A 17,414-nucleotide genomic window follows, 5' to 3' on the forward strand; every position below is an offset into this window, starting at 1 on the left:
TAAGAGCCAAACCCCCAAATATATTATTCATTCCCACTATTTGACCATGATGGATCAGATTCTGGGGATGTCACTTTTTTTGTTGCAAAATGGCTTTATAGCTGGAGTATGAATAATTGGGTAGAATATGTCTTTGCAGCAGAAGAATTACTGGGTACTGTGGTTGCTACAGCAATGATCTTCCAGCCAGTGGATGGGATACCATGGGGCATCTATGTTGTCTTACATACAACAGTTGTATAGTCTCCTGAAGAAGTAGGACTTAGTAGAGGCTTGTAGCAGTGGTGAACTGCATTTGTGACATTAATGGCCCTAGGGATGGTAAAAGCACAAACATAGTTTAAGATGAACTGGTACATCATTCACTGAACATTTTCTGGGTGTCTATGCTACAATTTCTAAGTGATCTTAGCTGTTATGGTGCTGCACACTAAGACACAGGTATGTTGCCTTCTCATCAAACTCCCATAAGCCCATTAAGCATCATTCCCTCATTAGCTTCCCCTGAAACAAGACAATGCAGAACCAAAGGGAAGTTCACTCACTCAGAAACAGAGGAGACCAAGCAGGTGGTAGAAACATGACCTTTCTCCATGAGGTCAAATATCTTTATTGTGATTAAGCACTACAATACAGTATATATCCATAAAAAAACTCTATAGTGTATATAAATTATTCCTTCCATTCAGTAATTCTTCTTTTTTTTTTTTGTTTGTTTTCATTTTTTTTCATTTCCATTACAGCTTTGGTACAATGTGATTTTATTATATTTTTAAATACTTTTAGCTTCACAAACTCAACACAAAGTACAAAACTAATCCGAATTGGGGATATTACAATCTACACAGTGGTGTCCAGTGGTAGGAAAAAATCTTACCTCAATGAATTCATGTCACTAGCTAAGCTATAAAGGCATACCTAGCAGACATGACAAAAATATGCACCATTAACCAGCAAACATTTTTTTTTTCAAAATTTATTTTATTTGATTTTTTTACAGATTTTTCCAGCAGCAAATCACTTGAGCATAGTCAGTACTTATGTCCTCAACTGATTATCCTGTTGTATTCCTCTTCATTTGAAGGCCATGAGTTATTTGTCAAATAATGCACCGCTATCCTCGTATATCCACACTAAGCCACAGTGTCAGTACTTGACCTGCCACCCTGCATTGTTAATGCTTGCACAGTTTGTCCTGCAGCTGGCAGAAATAACTGGAACGTTATTGGAGGGGCAGTGTGGGGCAATCAACCGTAGGTTGTTCTGTGGGGCAGGAGGTATGACATTACAGTAGACAGGCATTCCAGTGGCTGTAAGTGTTCCTTGACCTGATTGATTAGGTAGCATGATTGGTTGTTGATATGATTGTTGCGGCAATCCTTGAGAACCCTGGGTCATTGGCACCTAGGCATGAATATGGAAGGGCATAGCAAAACAAAACAAAAAAAAAACCAAAACAAAAACAACAACAAAAAAAGTGATTAGTAAACAAATCAAAGATCCCAAGTATCGTTATTTTCCTTCTAGCTGAATTTGAGTATACAACATACTTTGTCAAAACATGCCACCTTCTGATGCTCAGAACTGGTCACATCATTGAGGATTTTATTTGTTGGTGAGGTTTTAAAGAGAAATCCCTCTGTTCCCAGCTGATCTAGCTGAATATGAATTTCTGGGATCAGTGCAAACAGAAAACTCAACCCTGGCATATCTCAGCCATCTAAAACATCTAAAACCTTTCACTTGATCATTAACCTTTAAAACACATTTTCAATACAGTAATTCTGAAGATATAAGGGGAAAATTTTACCCACAAGCAATCCCCCCATTTCCATCTGGGTTGCTGCAGTGTTTTCAGAGAAGCTGAGAGAAAAGGTGAATGGCTGCTCCATCAGTGCCATCTATTAAGATGAATTAGATGTCGCTTAGTTTCCTGACTTTCCAGAGGAAATGGAAGCACAGGCCACCTTTCACAGGCTCTTGGCATGTCTCACAGAAACCAGGTAGAAAGTTGGGGAAATAAGTCTGGGTAACTCAAGGACTTCATAAAAATCAGTCCACTGCCTTCCCTCTCCCCAGAACCCAATAAATAAAAATCTATCTGATACAGCTTGTTATAGAAGACACGGTGAGATCCTTGGCAGGAGTCTCCACAGGTGAGTAATTTTCAACAGGGTCAGGCAAAGCCCTCAACTTCATTACAGGCAACAACACTGGACTGGCAGGAAAAAAAAGGAAAAGTAACAAGAAAAGAACGGTCTTCTGTGTTTTGGTTTTTATAAAATTCATTTTCTTCACAGGGAGAAGTGTAATTCCTTCATAATTCCTTCATTCTCTGTGACATTTTACCCGCACTGCAGGCTATAATAAACAGTTCATTTGAAGAATTCCCAACACAGAATGAAAATTGGGAGGACTAAGAATACGTAAACAGGAAGCAAAAAAAGATGATTTGACTTAGAAGTGTATTTATCAGGAGGCCTCCTGCCACACGCTGTCCTAATGAAGTAATAAAGACCATTCTGGGATTACAAAACTTAATTTAATTAAGCACTCTCTGAGAAAAGCAGTGTTTATGGCTCCCAAGTACCTGATAAGATGACATGGCTGGATACTGCACCATCATGCCTTGCACCTGGTTTCCCTGTTGATTATTCATCAGGTTCTGGCTTTGGGGTGGCTGCTGCATTCCCATGAGACCCTGGAACCCCTGCTGCTGGTTCGGCAGGACAGGCTGGTAACCTGTGCGAGAAAAGACGTCTTCAAATACCCTGTCACTCGGAGGGCCCAAATTAAAACTGTTCTAAGGAACAACAAATGATCTCATCGTTTCTCCCCACATTCATCAAAAAAGTTGCTGCGTTTCTAGAGAAGCGTTAGTGGAAGAGAAAATTGAAGCAGAATAAACAAATGCTGTGAGCTGACAGCCCAGGCATGCTAACACGGGCAGGCAGTGCACTTTCCTCATGTTCTTCCACCCCGTGGCAGAGACCACCTTGAGGGAGCTCTGACTGCAGCACAGGCTTGTAAAGCCCTGAACGGACACAGGGTGCCCTGGCTACTTCCACAGAGGCAGAACTCCCACTGTCTTCAAGGACACCAGTACTCAGCCCTCACAGTCTAATTGGGTAGTTCTCTTTCAGGTCACGTTTCCTACCTTACCCTCTTACCTTTCCTGTAACGCAGCTCCCTCGCATGATATAAACACAGAAGGCTTTATTTAATTGCAAAGAACGTCCATATACATACTGTCTCCTATTTGCAAGGATTTTTATGTGATCAGAGCATATTAAGGATCATATTCCACTCTGCTAGTTTCATGTTTAGCAAAAGAGGAAAATCATAAATTAGGGAGCATCTGGTCCCCCTGTTGCTTGGTCGGAACACTGCTGAGACAAGCCACTACGCAGGGCTGAGAAGCTGGTGCTTCTGTTTCAGTCTGCAATTGGCTCCATGTTCAAAATCACCACAACATTCCAGGTTGCTGCTGGGACAGCTTCTCTAGGACTAGCTGAGAAATGGGTAAAGTCTGGATGATCTGGAGGGTAAAGCTGCTAATGAGGCAGAAGCGTGGATGGGAAGTGAAGTGTGAGTGGTGCCCTGCTTGGCAGCAAACAAGATCCAGCCTGAGAATAAGCCTTGCTGGATGGAAGCGGGCTGGCTGGGTGATGCTACTCTTTGGAGATGAAGGATTTTGCAGAAAAATGGGAAAGATGCAGAAAGATCTTGTCCTTGAAAAATACAGCCAGCCACAGACATTACAAATTTATGAATAATTTCTCCTTAAGACATTCTGTGTCCTTTAGCACTCATATTTTTTAACGTGCAGTTATGCAGTGTGCTATTAACTTTGTAGTGATGTTCTCAGAATAAGCATATTTCAGGCAAAGAATTATTATCAGATGGAGCAACGCTGTGTTATTTTTATATGAAAAATGTGTGTCACGTCTGCTTGATTTATATGTATGAATACAGTACATGGTTCAATATATTTCACGAATTGGAAATCACCACCCGGGTATTACTTCATTATGTAAGAAAAATAAAGTAATGAATGTCTCTGTTTCTGCTGATCTATTGTCAGCTGATAGCCTTTCCTCAAAATCTTTTCTGATGCCAGAGAAAGGCTGGGTAGCTCTCATCAATTTTTTGGCATTAAAAATGCCTTTCCACAAATATGAGATTAACATCTCCAGTCAACTGAGCAAAATAAAAAAAATAGAAAAATAATTCTATGAGTGATTAACTTGCTGGGATATAGCATCAAGCATCTCCTAAATGCACCAAATTATTATACATTCAAATTTGCTCTTTTCCTACGCACAAACACAGTGTCAGCATATTTTTAGTCACAAAAAATACCAACATCAGAAGTGCTGTAACTGAGTTTAAAGAAGGCTTATACAGCAATAATAAAATCAAGTCCTTTTCTGCTCCTGTATACCAATTATGGGCGGGAGGGGAGAAAGGACAGAAATAAAAAGTTTAGCACTACTATTCTGGTATTTGCAAGTTTAAGCAGAGATGAGTCAACTGACAGCGGAAGCAGCAACAGATAATTCATCTTATGTCACTCATAGTTGTCAAAGTAAATCCCAGATGTTGTAATGAACTATAGATTGATGGTGGACCAGGGATCAAGTTGGGGAATGCAATCAACCGTCAGACCTGGGCTCACAGGGTTGGACCGTGATGCACTGTCACAGGGTGGTGGACTGGTGCTCTCCAGAAACAGACAGACAGACACCACTGGGGCCAAGTAGAGAGACCTTCTGTTATCTCTAGTAAATATAATTGCATTACCGTTACTTTAGTCAGACTACTGCTGATACTCTACATGTTTGAACATGCAGCTGTCTCTCCATCTCAGCTTTGTCTTCCACATTCTCCAATAAAACAAATTCATTACCCAATACAGGCATGACTATCAAACCGAAACAAAAATTTATGGAAATTACTAAGTATCTACCCTTATGCTGAACATGTAGGCATGATCTCATGGGGGTATTACTATAAAATGTACCTCTGCCCTCAAGATCTCCTCTGTATTAGCAAACACTGCTTAGTACAATGGCACAACCACTCCACATTGTAGATGCAGGAATACAGAAAGGGTATGGGTTAAGAGCTGAGGTCCACTAGGCTATGGATTATTGTTTTAACAATATTATTACTCTTCAAGGACTTCAGCAATTTCTCCTGCCCATCGGGCATGTGCACTCTCACCCCTGTCCCAACTTGCAGAGTGCTGCTTATACCCCTGAGTGTCAGGAGACCTCTTTCCTACTCCCTCTGCACACCCTTTACAATGCTCTGTCCACACAGAGGGCCCTCAATACAAGCAGAAAAATACTTCCCACGCACTCTAACACAACTCCAATGTGATTAGATGGGAGCAAAGAGGTATTAATGTACAAATCTGATCGCCTTGTCTCCTGAACCTTCTTTGCTGGTAAGGGAAATAAGGTCACTTTTTTGGCCCAGAAGGAGGTACTGTGGTCTCTTGACCATTTGCTCCCTTGACTTATGCACATAAACAGGGATATTTAAGAAGGTTCCTGGCCTGCCTGCATTCTTGCAAAGATGCTGCTGTCATATCTTCCTCACTTAATATTCGTGGACTTCCTTTTTATGATCAGTACCCTTTGGAATACAATGAAGTAATTGATGTCAGACCTTGATGCAACACCCCAGTACAGCATTTGGGCAAAATCCAGCATCCTCTTCAAGGCTCTGCAATTCTACTGAAGCCACTTCACCTGATAGCAAAGTCTGACCCTTTGCTACGTTAAATATATGAAAAAAGATGTAAGTTCTTCCATTCCATCAAATATAAAAACCTGACAAGGTACAAAAATATACTCAAACAGTGCAGAGGGGGTAGAGAGTATTAGAGGGTGAACTGATTTCTTTACAACAAGCTCTATAAGCAAGAGAAAAATGCTGTGATAAAACAAAGAAGCCCAAATCCATTCTGCTGAACAGCTTCTGTTTCAGTACAAATGCAAGGGGAAGGAGTTGGCACTCTACATGGCAATCCATTTGAACAAGCAGTTCTAAGCATCAGAAACCAACTGCTCTGAATTTCCTACCTCCGCAGCCCAAATTCTGCAACTCTGACTCTGCATACCATGTAATATTTGAAATGCATCATTCAGCATTTATAGTATTGTATTGATGTCTTCATATGTTTTTGTGCCCTGGCCAGAGAAAGAATGGAGATGGGAAAATTAAGACTCTGCATAGCTGATAGCCTTAATATATCAATGCTTTAGGAATGTTCATGAAACTGTATCATTCTAGCAAATATTTTTTTTTTCTTCTTTGAGGACACAGACTACTGGAGATTGGTATTGCCCCAGAATTATTTATTTTGTATACACACACCAGTTTCAATCCTCAATTCGGCTCTGCCATGCACTTAACATGCTATTTATTTTTCAATGAAACGAAAATAATAGTGTTCTCAATGTCTCGGGAACTGACTGCAGTGCACGAAGGCCTGGCATTGCTGGGCAGAGATGGATGTTTTGGAGCTTCACAGGTGTCAAGAAAAAAGTGAGAACAGGAAGTGGCACCATACTTTCTGCAGGAATAGTTTTCTTCATACTTGCTCTGTTGCTCATTAGCTTTCACACTACATAAAGTGTAATCCTTAAAAGCCTCTTTACCGTCCCCAGAGAACATACATACGTGGGTTATTTTCTAATGGCAGTACACATCAGATGAACCATCCTATTACTGCAAGCTCCAGGGCCTCTTTACTGCAATTATATCATCCTGCTCTATGTTATCTCTGCTACAAAGGAGGATTTTTTAAATCAGGGCAAACATGAGAGACATTGTTAAACAACCAGAGGAACAAATCGTGCACAGAATTTCAATGAACACCTCAGAGGAAAAATAAGCCTTGGATTGCAGTCAAAATGGAAGAGGCCGTTATACCATGAAGGTAATTCTCTGAACCTTTACAGCCTGTATCACCATGCTGACAGTCAGCTAACTTAAACACCCCAGGGGGAGAAAGACTGCATGAAAGACCCAGAGATGTTTTAATTTCTTAATGGGGCTAGAGAGCTCAAAAGACAAAGCACAGAGGTTACACCTCTGCCAGTAATGTCACCTAGTGCTGGTGATTAAAGCGTATTTGGTGCTCTGCTGGCCTCAGCATACATCCTTCATGAAGAGTACATCCATGTTTGAGGGGCTTTTTTGTTGCTTATTCTAGATTTGAAGCATATATTAGCAAGATAGCTTTGCGATACGTGTATCGGCACTCTCTGTAAAGAGTAACCAGCACTTGGGCTAAAGAACACGGCAGCCTGGCCTGAGTCGCTGCAAATCTTATCGTACTCTTGTTGCGTTCTTATTACTTCAACAGAGTCCTTGCATCTAACTCCATCACATGCAAATGCAGAAATCCACAGCGGTTTTGATGTGAAGTAATTTGAGAGCTCATCTGCTCCCTTCCCACTTCACTCAGTGCAGTGCTGGGAGAAGCCGAGCCGTTGCCACCAGTAAATCCAAAATGCCAGTACCTTGGCAACACGCTGCAGTGGCTTAGGCAAGTAAAGCCCAAAAGAAATTCAAAAGGGAAACCTCAGCAGGGCTAACTGGGCTGGGTGTGATGCTACACAGATCTAGTTGTGCTCCTGCTCACCCTGCAACTACTGCAGTACCTTTGTGGTGCCCTATGCACGCCTATTATAGACCAGGTCAGCCTCTGCTGCAACTGCCACCAGGAGCACCAGGAAGAGACTGAATTTGGGCTCCCATGGAAAAGCCAAGGGGAGTGAGTACCACTTCTGGGTGCGGACACAAAGGAATACCCTCTGATGTACTGAAAACAATCTAACGGCAGATTCTGCACCCAGCCCCATGTGCTGTGCTCATCACAGGGGCTTATGTTTGAAGAAGACTCCCCAAAACTGATAAGACCTGAGAAGAGAGCTACAAAAATGATCCAAGGTCAGAAAGCGCACCACTGCCTGGGAGACCTAATGATCTCACTCTGCTCAATTTATTCAAAAGATGAAGAGGTATCTGCTGGCGGAGAGTTCTTGAACAGAATAGAAAACGGTGTAATAAAATTACATGGTTGGAAGATAAACCTAGAACTGTTCAGATTAGAAAAAAAAAATCAAAGTTTCAACAGACCTTATAATTAACAAGGGGGCAATTTACCCAGAGAGGAAGCACATTTGCTATCACCCGAAACCTCTAAAACAAAGATGGACAGCTTGCTAGAAGATATTCATCAGTTTAATAAGAAGTTCTGGGAATAAAGAGATGATTATAGTGAGCTCTGTGTCCAGTATTATTCAGAGCATTAAATTACATGTTCCAAACTTGAAATACTTATGAAAATGTTAGCCACTTAACTCTTAACACTTTTCCTGTCTTCCAAGGAAAATGACTAATCTATTGCTTGTGAGACAGGATCTCCTGCCCAGCCTCTCCTCCCTGTGATCACACACTGGCAATGCCACCCAATTCCTTCTGCAGGGAGAGAGTTCATCTGTGCATGGTGGATATTCTAAGGGCTATTTCTGGCCTATTTTAGTGTACTTTGCCCTGGCTGCAGTAGTGTCCAGTAGGTTCTGTAGGCTGAAGAACATGTTCGGTACCTATTCCCACAATTTTGCTAAGGCTACATTTTCCTTTACTTTTCAAAATAAGCTATGGGTAAAGTACTGAAGCGGCTAGATGTAGCTTTTACTCTATAATCACAGAAACTTACAATGTCCATGATAAGTTACTACTCAGAAAAGAAAAAATGTCACTGTAAAACTACAATTCAGTCATGCACACATCAGTAAATTTGGTAAAGTTTTTGGCAACTCACTTATTTGCCAAAAGCTCTGAGCTGGTCCATTCCAAAGTATTTGCAAAACTGGAAGGAAGAAAAAAAATGAAGCAAGCAGTTTGGCAAGATCAAACGCTGTGCCTTAGAATCACAGAATAGAATCATAGAATGGTTTAGTTTGGAAAAGACCTTTAAGATCATCAAGTCTAACTGTTAACCCAGCACTGCCAAGTGCACCACTAAACCATGTCCCCAAGCACCACAAAGAACCTTTTGATTCTCAGACACAAAATGTTATCTGTAAAACACAAGGAAAGGAAGCCAGGTTGGGGAACCTTGCGTTTAGGACAGTTGGCCAAGCTGTGGGAGGTATACACTGAAATCCCTTCCCAGCACCACTCAGAGCAGGAATTTGAGGCAAGGGATTTCTAGCTGGCAGAACAAAGCCCTTCCTGCTACAGGCATCCATCAGTCCCTCCTGCTGACGTTCCTTACCTCACATGAGACATTCAAGTACGGAATTGCAACCAGATGTTTCACCTCCTACACTGAGCATCGTCATTACCAGCTACAAAACCTCCCCATATACTGCCTGCTCTAGAGGAGTGCTGACCCAAGGCGTTGTGCTCAGGCTGTTTTCTCACGCTCAGCTGTTACATGTTAGATTTGGGTGGCTGCTGGGGAAATTGTCTGGTTATTTTTTTTAATTATGCAGTTGGTCATTACCTGGACAGTTTCACCGCAAATGATGGACTAAAAGTCTCATGGAAAACATAAAATTAAGCTTTAAATTTAAGCTGATTTTGATTTTAGCCTCACCCCAAAGCGTCTCTGCAGTTTGGAATATTCTCAAACAAGATACACTAATGTCTCCCTGCAGTTATATCATTTTCTGTGTGAGTCTGAAGATTTAAACTGCACCTTGTGCAGCTGGAATCCAAAACAATTTGTAAACAATTCTGTAGTTTAAGCTTGGATCTAAAATCCAAGGCATGCTGCAAACCAGATCTGCCACAGTTGATGGATCCACTCCTACCATGCCTGCTTTCCTTCTCAAATACACATAAAAATGTCTTGACCTAGTAAGATATTTGGGCTTTGTGTTCCACTTGAAGGCATCACAGATAATTTATGGGCATGAACTGGATACCATGTGAGCTAGAAGGACAAATATGTAATAACCGAATGCTAAAAGTCCATCCCTTTCCCCTCAAAATGTAAGACCATACCATTATTTTAATTAGTTTTCACACACAAACAAAGGAAAAAAACAAGAACACCTATGCCTGAAATAAAAGTCTTCAGAAGCAACAGATAACTTGGAGGTATGAGGTGGCTTATAATACACATAAAACAGCACATGTGGCACAGACCACACCAGCATACAGACTCCTTCCCCGTGGCACTCTGCAGGCTCAGACCCTCAAAAATAAGAGAAGCCTTTCACATAAGCCGCTTACAGTTTGGCTTCTTTCAACTTGGCTAAAAGCACATCCCACTCCAGCAGTACAGCTTGCAGGGGAAAGCATGGGGTATTATGCTAGTTTTGTTTTCAAAATTTAGAACTAATGACATCGATTCTTTCAAGTTGTGCGAGACCAAAACAATTTTTAGCTAATGGCACTCCAGCTACATTCACTGAAAACACATAACACAGTAAATACACTCCTAAGTGACCCGAATAATTCTCTGCAGAGTTGGGGTTATAAAACTGCAGGATTTTGAACTTAGAGTCTTGACACATAATTGCTGCCAGAATCGTAGCTCCCTGATCCCTAAATTTGCCACAGCTTTGCTAAGAGTACATTCATGCTTCCTGAACCTGGTAACAGACGTTTGTTGGCAGACCCACAGAGAAAGAGCCATATTCAGTTGCACCGAGAAACTCAGCAAGATGTATGTGCATCAGAGATATGAGCCAGTAAGATTTATTATCACAAGAGAAAGAAGAAAAATACTGGTTAGAGGACAGCTTGTCTGTCTTCCCCACCTCTCTTTTTCTCTCTAGTTTATAAAGCTACAAATCCCACAAAATCAATAGGGCAAAAATATCTTCATCCAGCTTCTTCTTTTGAAATTTGGAAATCTGCTGCAATTCTGCATTATTTCAAAGCAACCTATTCATTTTATTTGGTAAAAAGTGCCAATGAAAATACTCTGATATACAAGACACTTTTTCTGGATAACAGCTCTGAAATCCCCCATCTGGCTAGTTCTGTCCAACTGCTGGAGCAGGACCCGTCTTCTCCAGCTGAACTGCCCCTCCCTGTCCTCTTCATTTATTCTTCCTCAAAAAGCTATATAAAATCCTGGGTTTACTTGTTTTGGAACCCTGGGGCTGGAAGAAACCCAAAGCACAGAGCATCTCAAGAAGGGATGGTTTCATGTGCTACTTGAGACAATGCTACCAACCGGGGGCACTTCTCAGCTGCTAACAAAATGGGAAAAAAATTAAGGGAATAAGGCAACTCCCCTAGCAATGCAAACCCTCCCCGTTCAAAAGCTGTGCAGGCTCAGGGCCTCACAAATCTATTTTTTAACTCTGCTTGTCCTATATAAACCAGAATAGGTACATCTTTACAAAAGCTAAGAGAGAGCGCTTTGTTCACAGACTTTCCCAGGAATAGTCACTGCTTAAAACAAATGGCCTCTTCTGGGTGGCAGAAAGCTCCTGTTATGGGGGTTTAGATTATGCCAATGAGAAATAATGAAAGTTATAGTGTATAGCACACATGAGACTTAAAGCTTCTTACATGTGAATGAAAAACCCATCACATTTTCTTTTACCCTTTTTCTATGATGCCAAGTTCCAACTGCGGGAGACAAGGAATAGCATTACCTTTTAAAAACCATTTATATGCATGCTTGCTGTCCCAGGAGGGCAAAATGTTTTTGCAAAGAGCACTGAACTGTTATTTAGAGCCTTCTACTTCAACATCCAAGCAACTACCTTTAGGGCAAACATGCAAAATCATGGATACAATGAATTTATGGATCACTTAAAAATGCATACCCACCCTTCAGTTACTTTTCCACACCTTGAAAGAGTTGTTTTAAAACTCAGTGACCTCACTACCAAGCAAAAAGGCCTAGACAAATAAGAGGTATGATTAAATACTTTCATTACGTACCTAATGAAATCACATACTGTAACATCTTCTGAGACTAAAATTTTAATTAAGGCAGGCTGGCATTTTGGCTTTCCCCCCCGCGCCTGTCCCCATGTTCCAGGGAAACAGCAGGTAAGGTCAAACAAAAAGCTTATGTGATAAAATTGCATGAGAGCACTCCTTGGAGACCTGGCATTATTAACAAGAGCATGAAGAAGGGCACAGTCGAACAGTTCAAAGATAAACGATTGCATTCAGTTTACTTTTTGCTATCAACTGGAGAACCTGAGAACTGTTATTTGACAAGAAACGTATATAAATAAGCATCAAAAAGAGCTTGGATAGATATGAATATAGGAGATTCAAGGTTGGGGAAATGTTCTTCTTCAGTTTAAAATCTGGATCTATTATTTTACTTCTCTGCTCAAAGGATTTCCAAATTATAGGGACAGCTTTAAGAACAACTTGCTACCAGTAAGTGGCTTGAGGCTGAAAATAAACCCGTTCTTGCTGAGAACCTAAAACCATGTCATTATATGACACTTTAATCACTTATTTTATTCCCTTTTCTATACACTTTTATTTTATGGTTTGAGACCATTTAGCACTGCTCCTGTTCTTCAAAAACTATGACAAAAATTATTTGCTCTTCTCCTTGAAGATAAACCTGAAAATAAATGGAGGGGCATCTCTCAGACACGGTATGTAACTCAAAGCTGCTGTGAAATTCAGAAAAGAAAATTCTATTTTTAAGACAAAATCCTTCTATCTCACTTCAGTAAAAATATAGAGGGAACAGCCAGCTGCAAGCCAAAATAATTGCAACACAATAATGCAGGGCTCCATTACAGCAGCATAATTCTGGTAAAGCAGCTGATCCAGGATCTTGGCACTTACCCAGACCCTGAAGCCTGACTTAAATGCATTAACCCAAAGTATGTGCAGCTGTTTTGGTAATCTGAGGCTTCTGCATTTTATTGGAGACAAAAAAACCCAAAAAAACCCCACAACAAAATCTCACTCAGCCAGCAAATGACACAGGTGATATAGAGAAAGGAGGAAAGTATTTATTGCTTTCGAACTAAGCTAATCCATGGAGTCACGTGGGTTGGCAGCTCTGGGGAGATGGGCTTTGGAATGCATTTCCCTTTGGCCAGCACAATGAGCAAGGTCTACACTGGAGTGGTGTAGATGCCCAAAGCCAGCTGAGGTTCCTGCAGGGAGGTTACTACAGGACCTGGAAAACATTATTCTGAGTGGGGTGAAGCCTTCTCATCCCCATAGAGCTAAGCCACTGAAGGCAGATATTGCAAGCTGGTGCGTGGTTCTCATGACATCAGGGAGGTCCCGAATAGTGCTAGGGAAAAACTAAGTATAGTCCTTCTGCTCTCAGCCCCTGCCTGCCAATCCCACCGATGTTAACAAGGGTTAATGCAGATCCATGGGCAGGCCAATAGATCATTCTGGAGAATTTGTGGGTTGCTCTTAAGAGACCTTACTGTTTAAAGACCAAAACAGATGTATATCTAGTCATAGCCCTTACTATGGCTATAGACTGTTACACTGCTGTAATCTGCTGCAATTCCTCTTTATGGGATTTTTGATTAGCTAATATACAGATAAAACACCCATGTAAAAACTCATTAGCGTTGATAGTAAAATTCCTTTGGCATACGACATGCTGTAGGTCTTGCCTCATATTGTAAAGTGGCATCTAGAGAGATGCCCCTCCTAGCAAAACATTATAGTTTTCATTTAGAATGACTACATGACATTATGTTCAGGATTCTGCTGAATTCAGAGACAAAGTGTCCATACATTCTTGCAGAAAAATTGTGTTTTCTTGAAAGCTAAGATTCACAGTGAACTGTGAAGAAATGAAGCATATGATTTTTTTTTTTTTACTTTTTTTTTTCAGAAAAAAACCCAAAGCAATAGCTTTGGCTGAAGACTGCAAGAACAAACTGCTCTTTTCTCATCTCTCTATCCAGAAAACTATATTTTGCAGAACTGCAAAATGTAACCTTTGTTACAAATGTATTCATTTTTACATGGGAATATTTTTCATATGAAATGGAAAATTCCTGTAGTTCAGGGCAGGAATATCAATGCTGTAGCTGGTACAAACTTACACTTGGTATAAATTCAAACCTTTATTAAAAAAAAAAAAAATGGCACTAGCAACTCTTAGTATACATACACATACACACACACGTGTCTGTATCGGTGGAAGCAAATATCAGATAACAAGGAGAGCTCAAAAACTTAAATAGTAGCCTGTTCATTGCAATCACTGGGCTCTAACTTAACTGCCTGCTTTAACGGTGGGATGCAGGGCACGTGACAGTTCCAGATTGCATGATGCAGCGGTCCAATGCAGGGCTGCCCGGGAGAGTTCATATAAATAATGAAAACAGTCAAGTAACATCAACTCAGGATAGTTCACTAGAGAGACTTTGTGATTGCATTGGAATGATTTCTTCACCTGAGTCAGGTGCCAATATGATCATTTTCCCCACCGAGTATAACAAGACTCGCCTTTCCAAGGACAGCAGACTTAGAGCTGTTATTTCCAGCCAAAAGTACCTGCAGACATGAGTGATGGGGCTCAAGATACAGGATGATCACAATAAACGTCCAAGTTACTGATAATCAGCTAGGCTACATGAACTGACTGTGCACAACTGCTCTGTGCTGAATGCAAAGCAAAGCAGGAGGTGGGTTAAGCCTTCGTGCATAAAGCAGTCTGAAAGCACATATGGTCGTAGCTCCTTAAATGAACAGTACCCTGTATAATACTCCCTGTATGTACCTGTGTGTGTGTTTCCATTCTGTTATATAAAACAGTTCCTGGCTATAGCGTAACAACTATTTGCAATACCCATTGGTTTTGTTAGCAAATACATAAGAACGGTGTGTAACGTGACAGCTAGCCATTCCAGCAAAATTTTGATTCAAAAAAAGAAGGAATACAAAATCAGCAGGATCAGATTTTCCATGCAAGCTTGAACCCACAGATTCACTGAATTTCAGCAGGTTCACCTCTATGTTACAGGAGTTTGATTTTTCTGGATTGCCCCCAAATAAATAACAGCAGGTGTGAGCAAATAAACTGTTGATCCCCATTTATTGCTCTGTAACTTAGCTCTTGATATTCTTGAAATATCTACCAGCACAAGCCCAGGCTGAATCTCTACCATGCCAGCTACCACGCAAACTCCAAGGAATAGCTCCAGTCCCTGCACTGAAAGATAGTGCATTCCTGAACAGGCAAGACAGCTGTAGATGGGAAAATAAGCACCCGGGAGAAATAACTTGCCCAGAGAAAAACAGCAGAACTGCACAAAACCTTTCTGGAAAATACGCCAAAATGTCTATCCACTGCCTTAGATAGCACTAGTGCTTAGAGCCCCAGCCTGAGCAGGGAGTGCTCAGGCAGGCTGCTGCTCACCAGCACAGTCATGGAGGGACGGTCCATGTGCTTTCACTGCTTCTACCATGCTGTTTGCTTCCACACAGCTTCAGGTACAGGCTCCTGCCAACCTCCTGTGCACTGGAGGAAGGCTGCAGTGTGCTGGTCGTGCACAGGTCACAATACTGTGCAGCATTTTACTGAGGGCAGAATGGGGTAAATAACTGCCAGCACCATAAATTCTCACTAACAGTCTCCACTTTTCACTCTCCTAAGCTGGGCTTTGTTTGTGACTCAGCCTCAAGAAGCGTTTTAACAAACAGAACACCAACTGTAAATACCACCTACAACAAAGGCACGGCCGCTACCCGATGGCACACTGCTTCTGCACACATCTATAGCTTAATGTATCAAATCACTGAGCAAAAGGAGTTTTGTTTACTTACCTATAACACACGGGCACAGCAAGTTATAGGCTACATCCCCCAGCTAGATACAAACAGATGTAAGGATGATACTGAAGCCAACAGAACTTTGATGGAACATATGTCTGCCCATATGGGTCCAAGTGCAAAAATCTCATCATTTCCAAGGGCACCCATGCAGAACGTAATCCAAAGACTGTTGGGGTAAGCAATCAACTTTAACCAGCTCTGCAGCATATTAGGAGCACTCGCCTGCAACATAGTCATTACTCTGGCCACTATGCAGCAGAGCCTTTAAGCATTTGCTTAACTTTTAAGCATATGAGACTACTTCTTGATTTCAGAGCACTGATTTACAAGCTTGGATACACTTCTGGACTGAGGCCAGGGAACTCAGCCCCTTGAAGGAAGGGCTGGGGAGTCCTGTAAGGAGCAGGGAGTTGGACATGGTGATCCTTACGGGTCCCTTCCAACCCAAGATCTATGATTCTATGATCTCCAACAGGGGAGATACTGGCACATTTATTCACAGTGTATTCTTACTATTCTTTAAAAGGCTCCTGCGAAACTTGACCAGGCAGGTGGTAATCAACCTAGGAAAAAGAGGTCCCATTCCAATAAAATTCCGTTCTGCAATATACAAAACCAAATAATTTCTCAACTCTCCTTTTGCACAGTCATTGCTTAATCTAAAAAACCTAGAAGGTAGGGCAAGATGGGACTGTGTCTGCATTCACATATGGTCAATGCACATATCTGTACATATATGAAAGCACCATTAGACTAAGCACTGGCTATGTACCAGGAGATGCCAGCAAAGAATAAACCAAATGGCAACCAGGGATGAGTCTAACCTACTTCACTTCTATGGCACAGGAACGGAACACTCCCAGGCATGTTTACCTTGCAATTAACCCCCCCTCCTGTTTACTAGCAGACCCTAGTTTACTTCTCTTGCCTTTCTTAATTAAAAAGAGCTGTTAAAGAAATTGGGTCAGACCTTTTCTGCTACTAAAGCAATCATTATCATTAAGACCCTCCATACCCATCACTCCCTGAAGCAGAAGACAAAAGACGTGTAAAGTACCTGCACGTACTTTGCATCAGTCTCTGTTCTAGGCACCCCCTCCACTCTGTATCACTGCAGAAATGTAAACAGCAATAGCAATTCTGCCAGGCTTACAAAAGCAATACATCAGATTACTGCACTAAAAGTGGGCTGTATTATTTAGCTAGAGCTTTTTCTTGGAAGGAAGTGAACAGCAAAATCTACAGATGTAGTCATCCCAGTACCTGGTTAGCTTCACCTGTGGCCAAATTACTCATCTTACAAAGGAGGGAATAAGTGAGTAAAAGTCAAACATGTCTGAAAAAGTAAAAATATTCCTTTCTTACATTCCAAATAGAACAGTACCAATTTCTAAAATGTCAAAAATTTTGTTTGATTTACATTTAAAAAAATATTTTAAATTAGATGCAACAGTTTAATTGTCCGTAGGCAATTCAGAGCTTTGCTTCATCATTTGGTTTGCCTTGGGGAGGGGGAAGAGGCAAGTCTCATTTCACAGGAATTTGAGGGTTTCTTTGTTTTAATTGGCCAAAGAATCTGCAAAATAACTTGTTCATACAGTTTTATAAACTCTTGATAAATCAGACGGCCA

General features: G+C 41.2%; 1 protein-coding gene across 19 annotated transcripts in view; it reads right to left on the reverse strand.

The window, feature by feature from the left end:
• Positions 1–572: 572 nt before the first annotated feature.
• The window catches only part of ARPP21 (cAMP regulated phosphoprotein 21), a 146,116-nt gene continuing 129,274 nt past the window's right edge, over positions 573–17,414 (reverse strand). For all 19 annotated transcript variants that reach the window (XM_055709724.1, XM_055709722.1, XM_055709737.1 and 16 more), the window contains 2 exons: positions 2,591–2,742; positions 573–1,404 (listed from right to left, as the gene is read on the reverse strand). In XM_055709724.1, coding sequence (XP_055565699.1) covers positions 1,147–1,404; positions 2,591–2,742 — 410 coding nt within the window. In that variant the 3' untranslated portion in view covers positions 573–1,146. The remainder of the gene's footprint in view (positions 1,405–2,590; positions 2,743–17,414) is intronic.

Source organism: Falco cherrug, chromosome 4, assembly GCF_023634085.1.
Source record: "Falco cherrug isolate bFalChe1 chromosome 4, bFalChe1.pri, whole genome shotgun sequence".
Lineage (NCBI taxonomy): Eukaryota > Metazoa > Chordata > Aves > Falconiformes > Falconidae > Falco > Falco cherrug.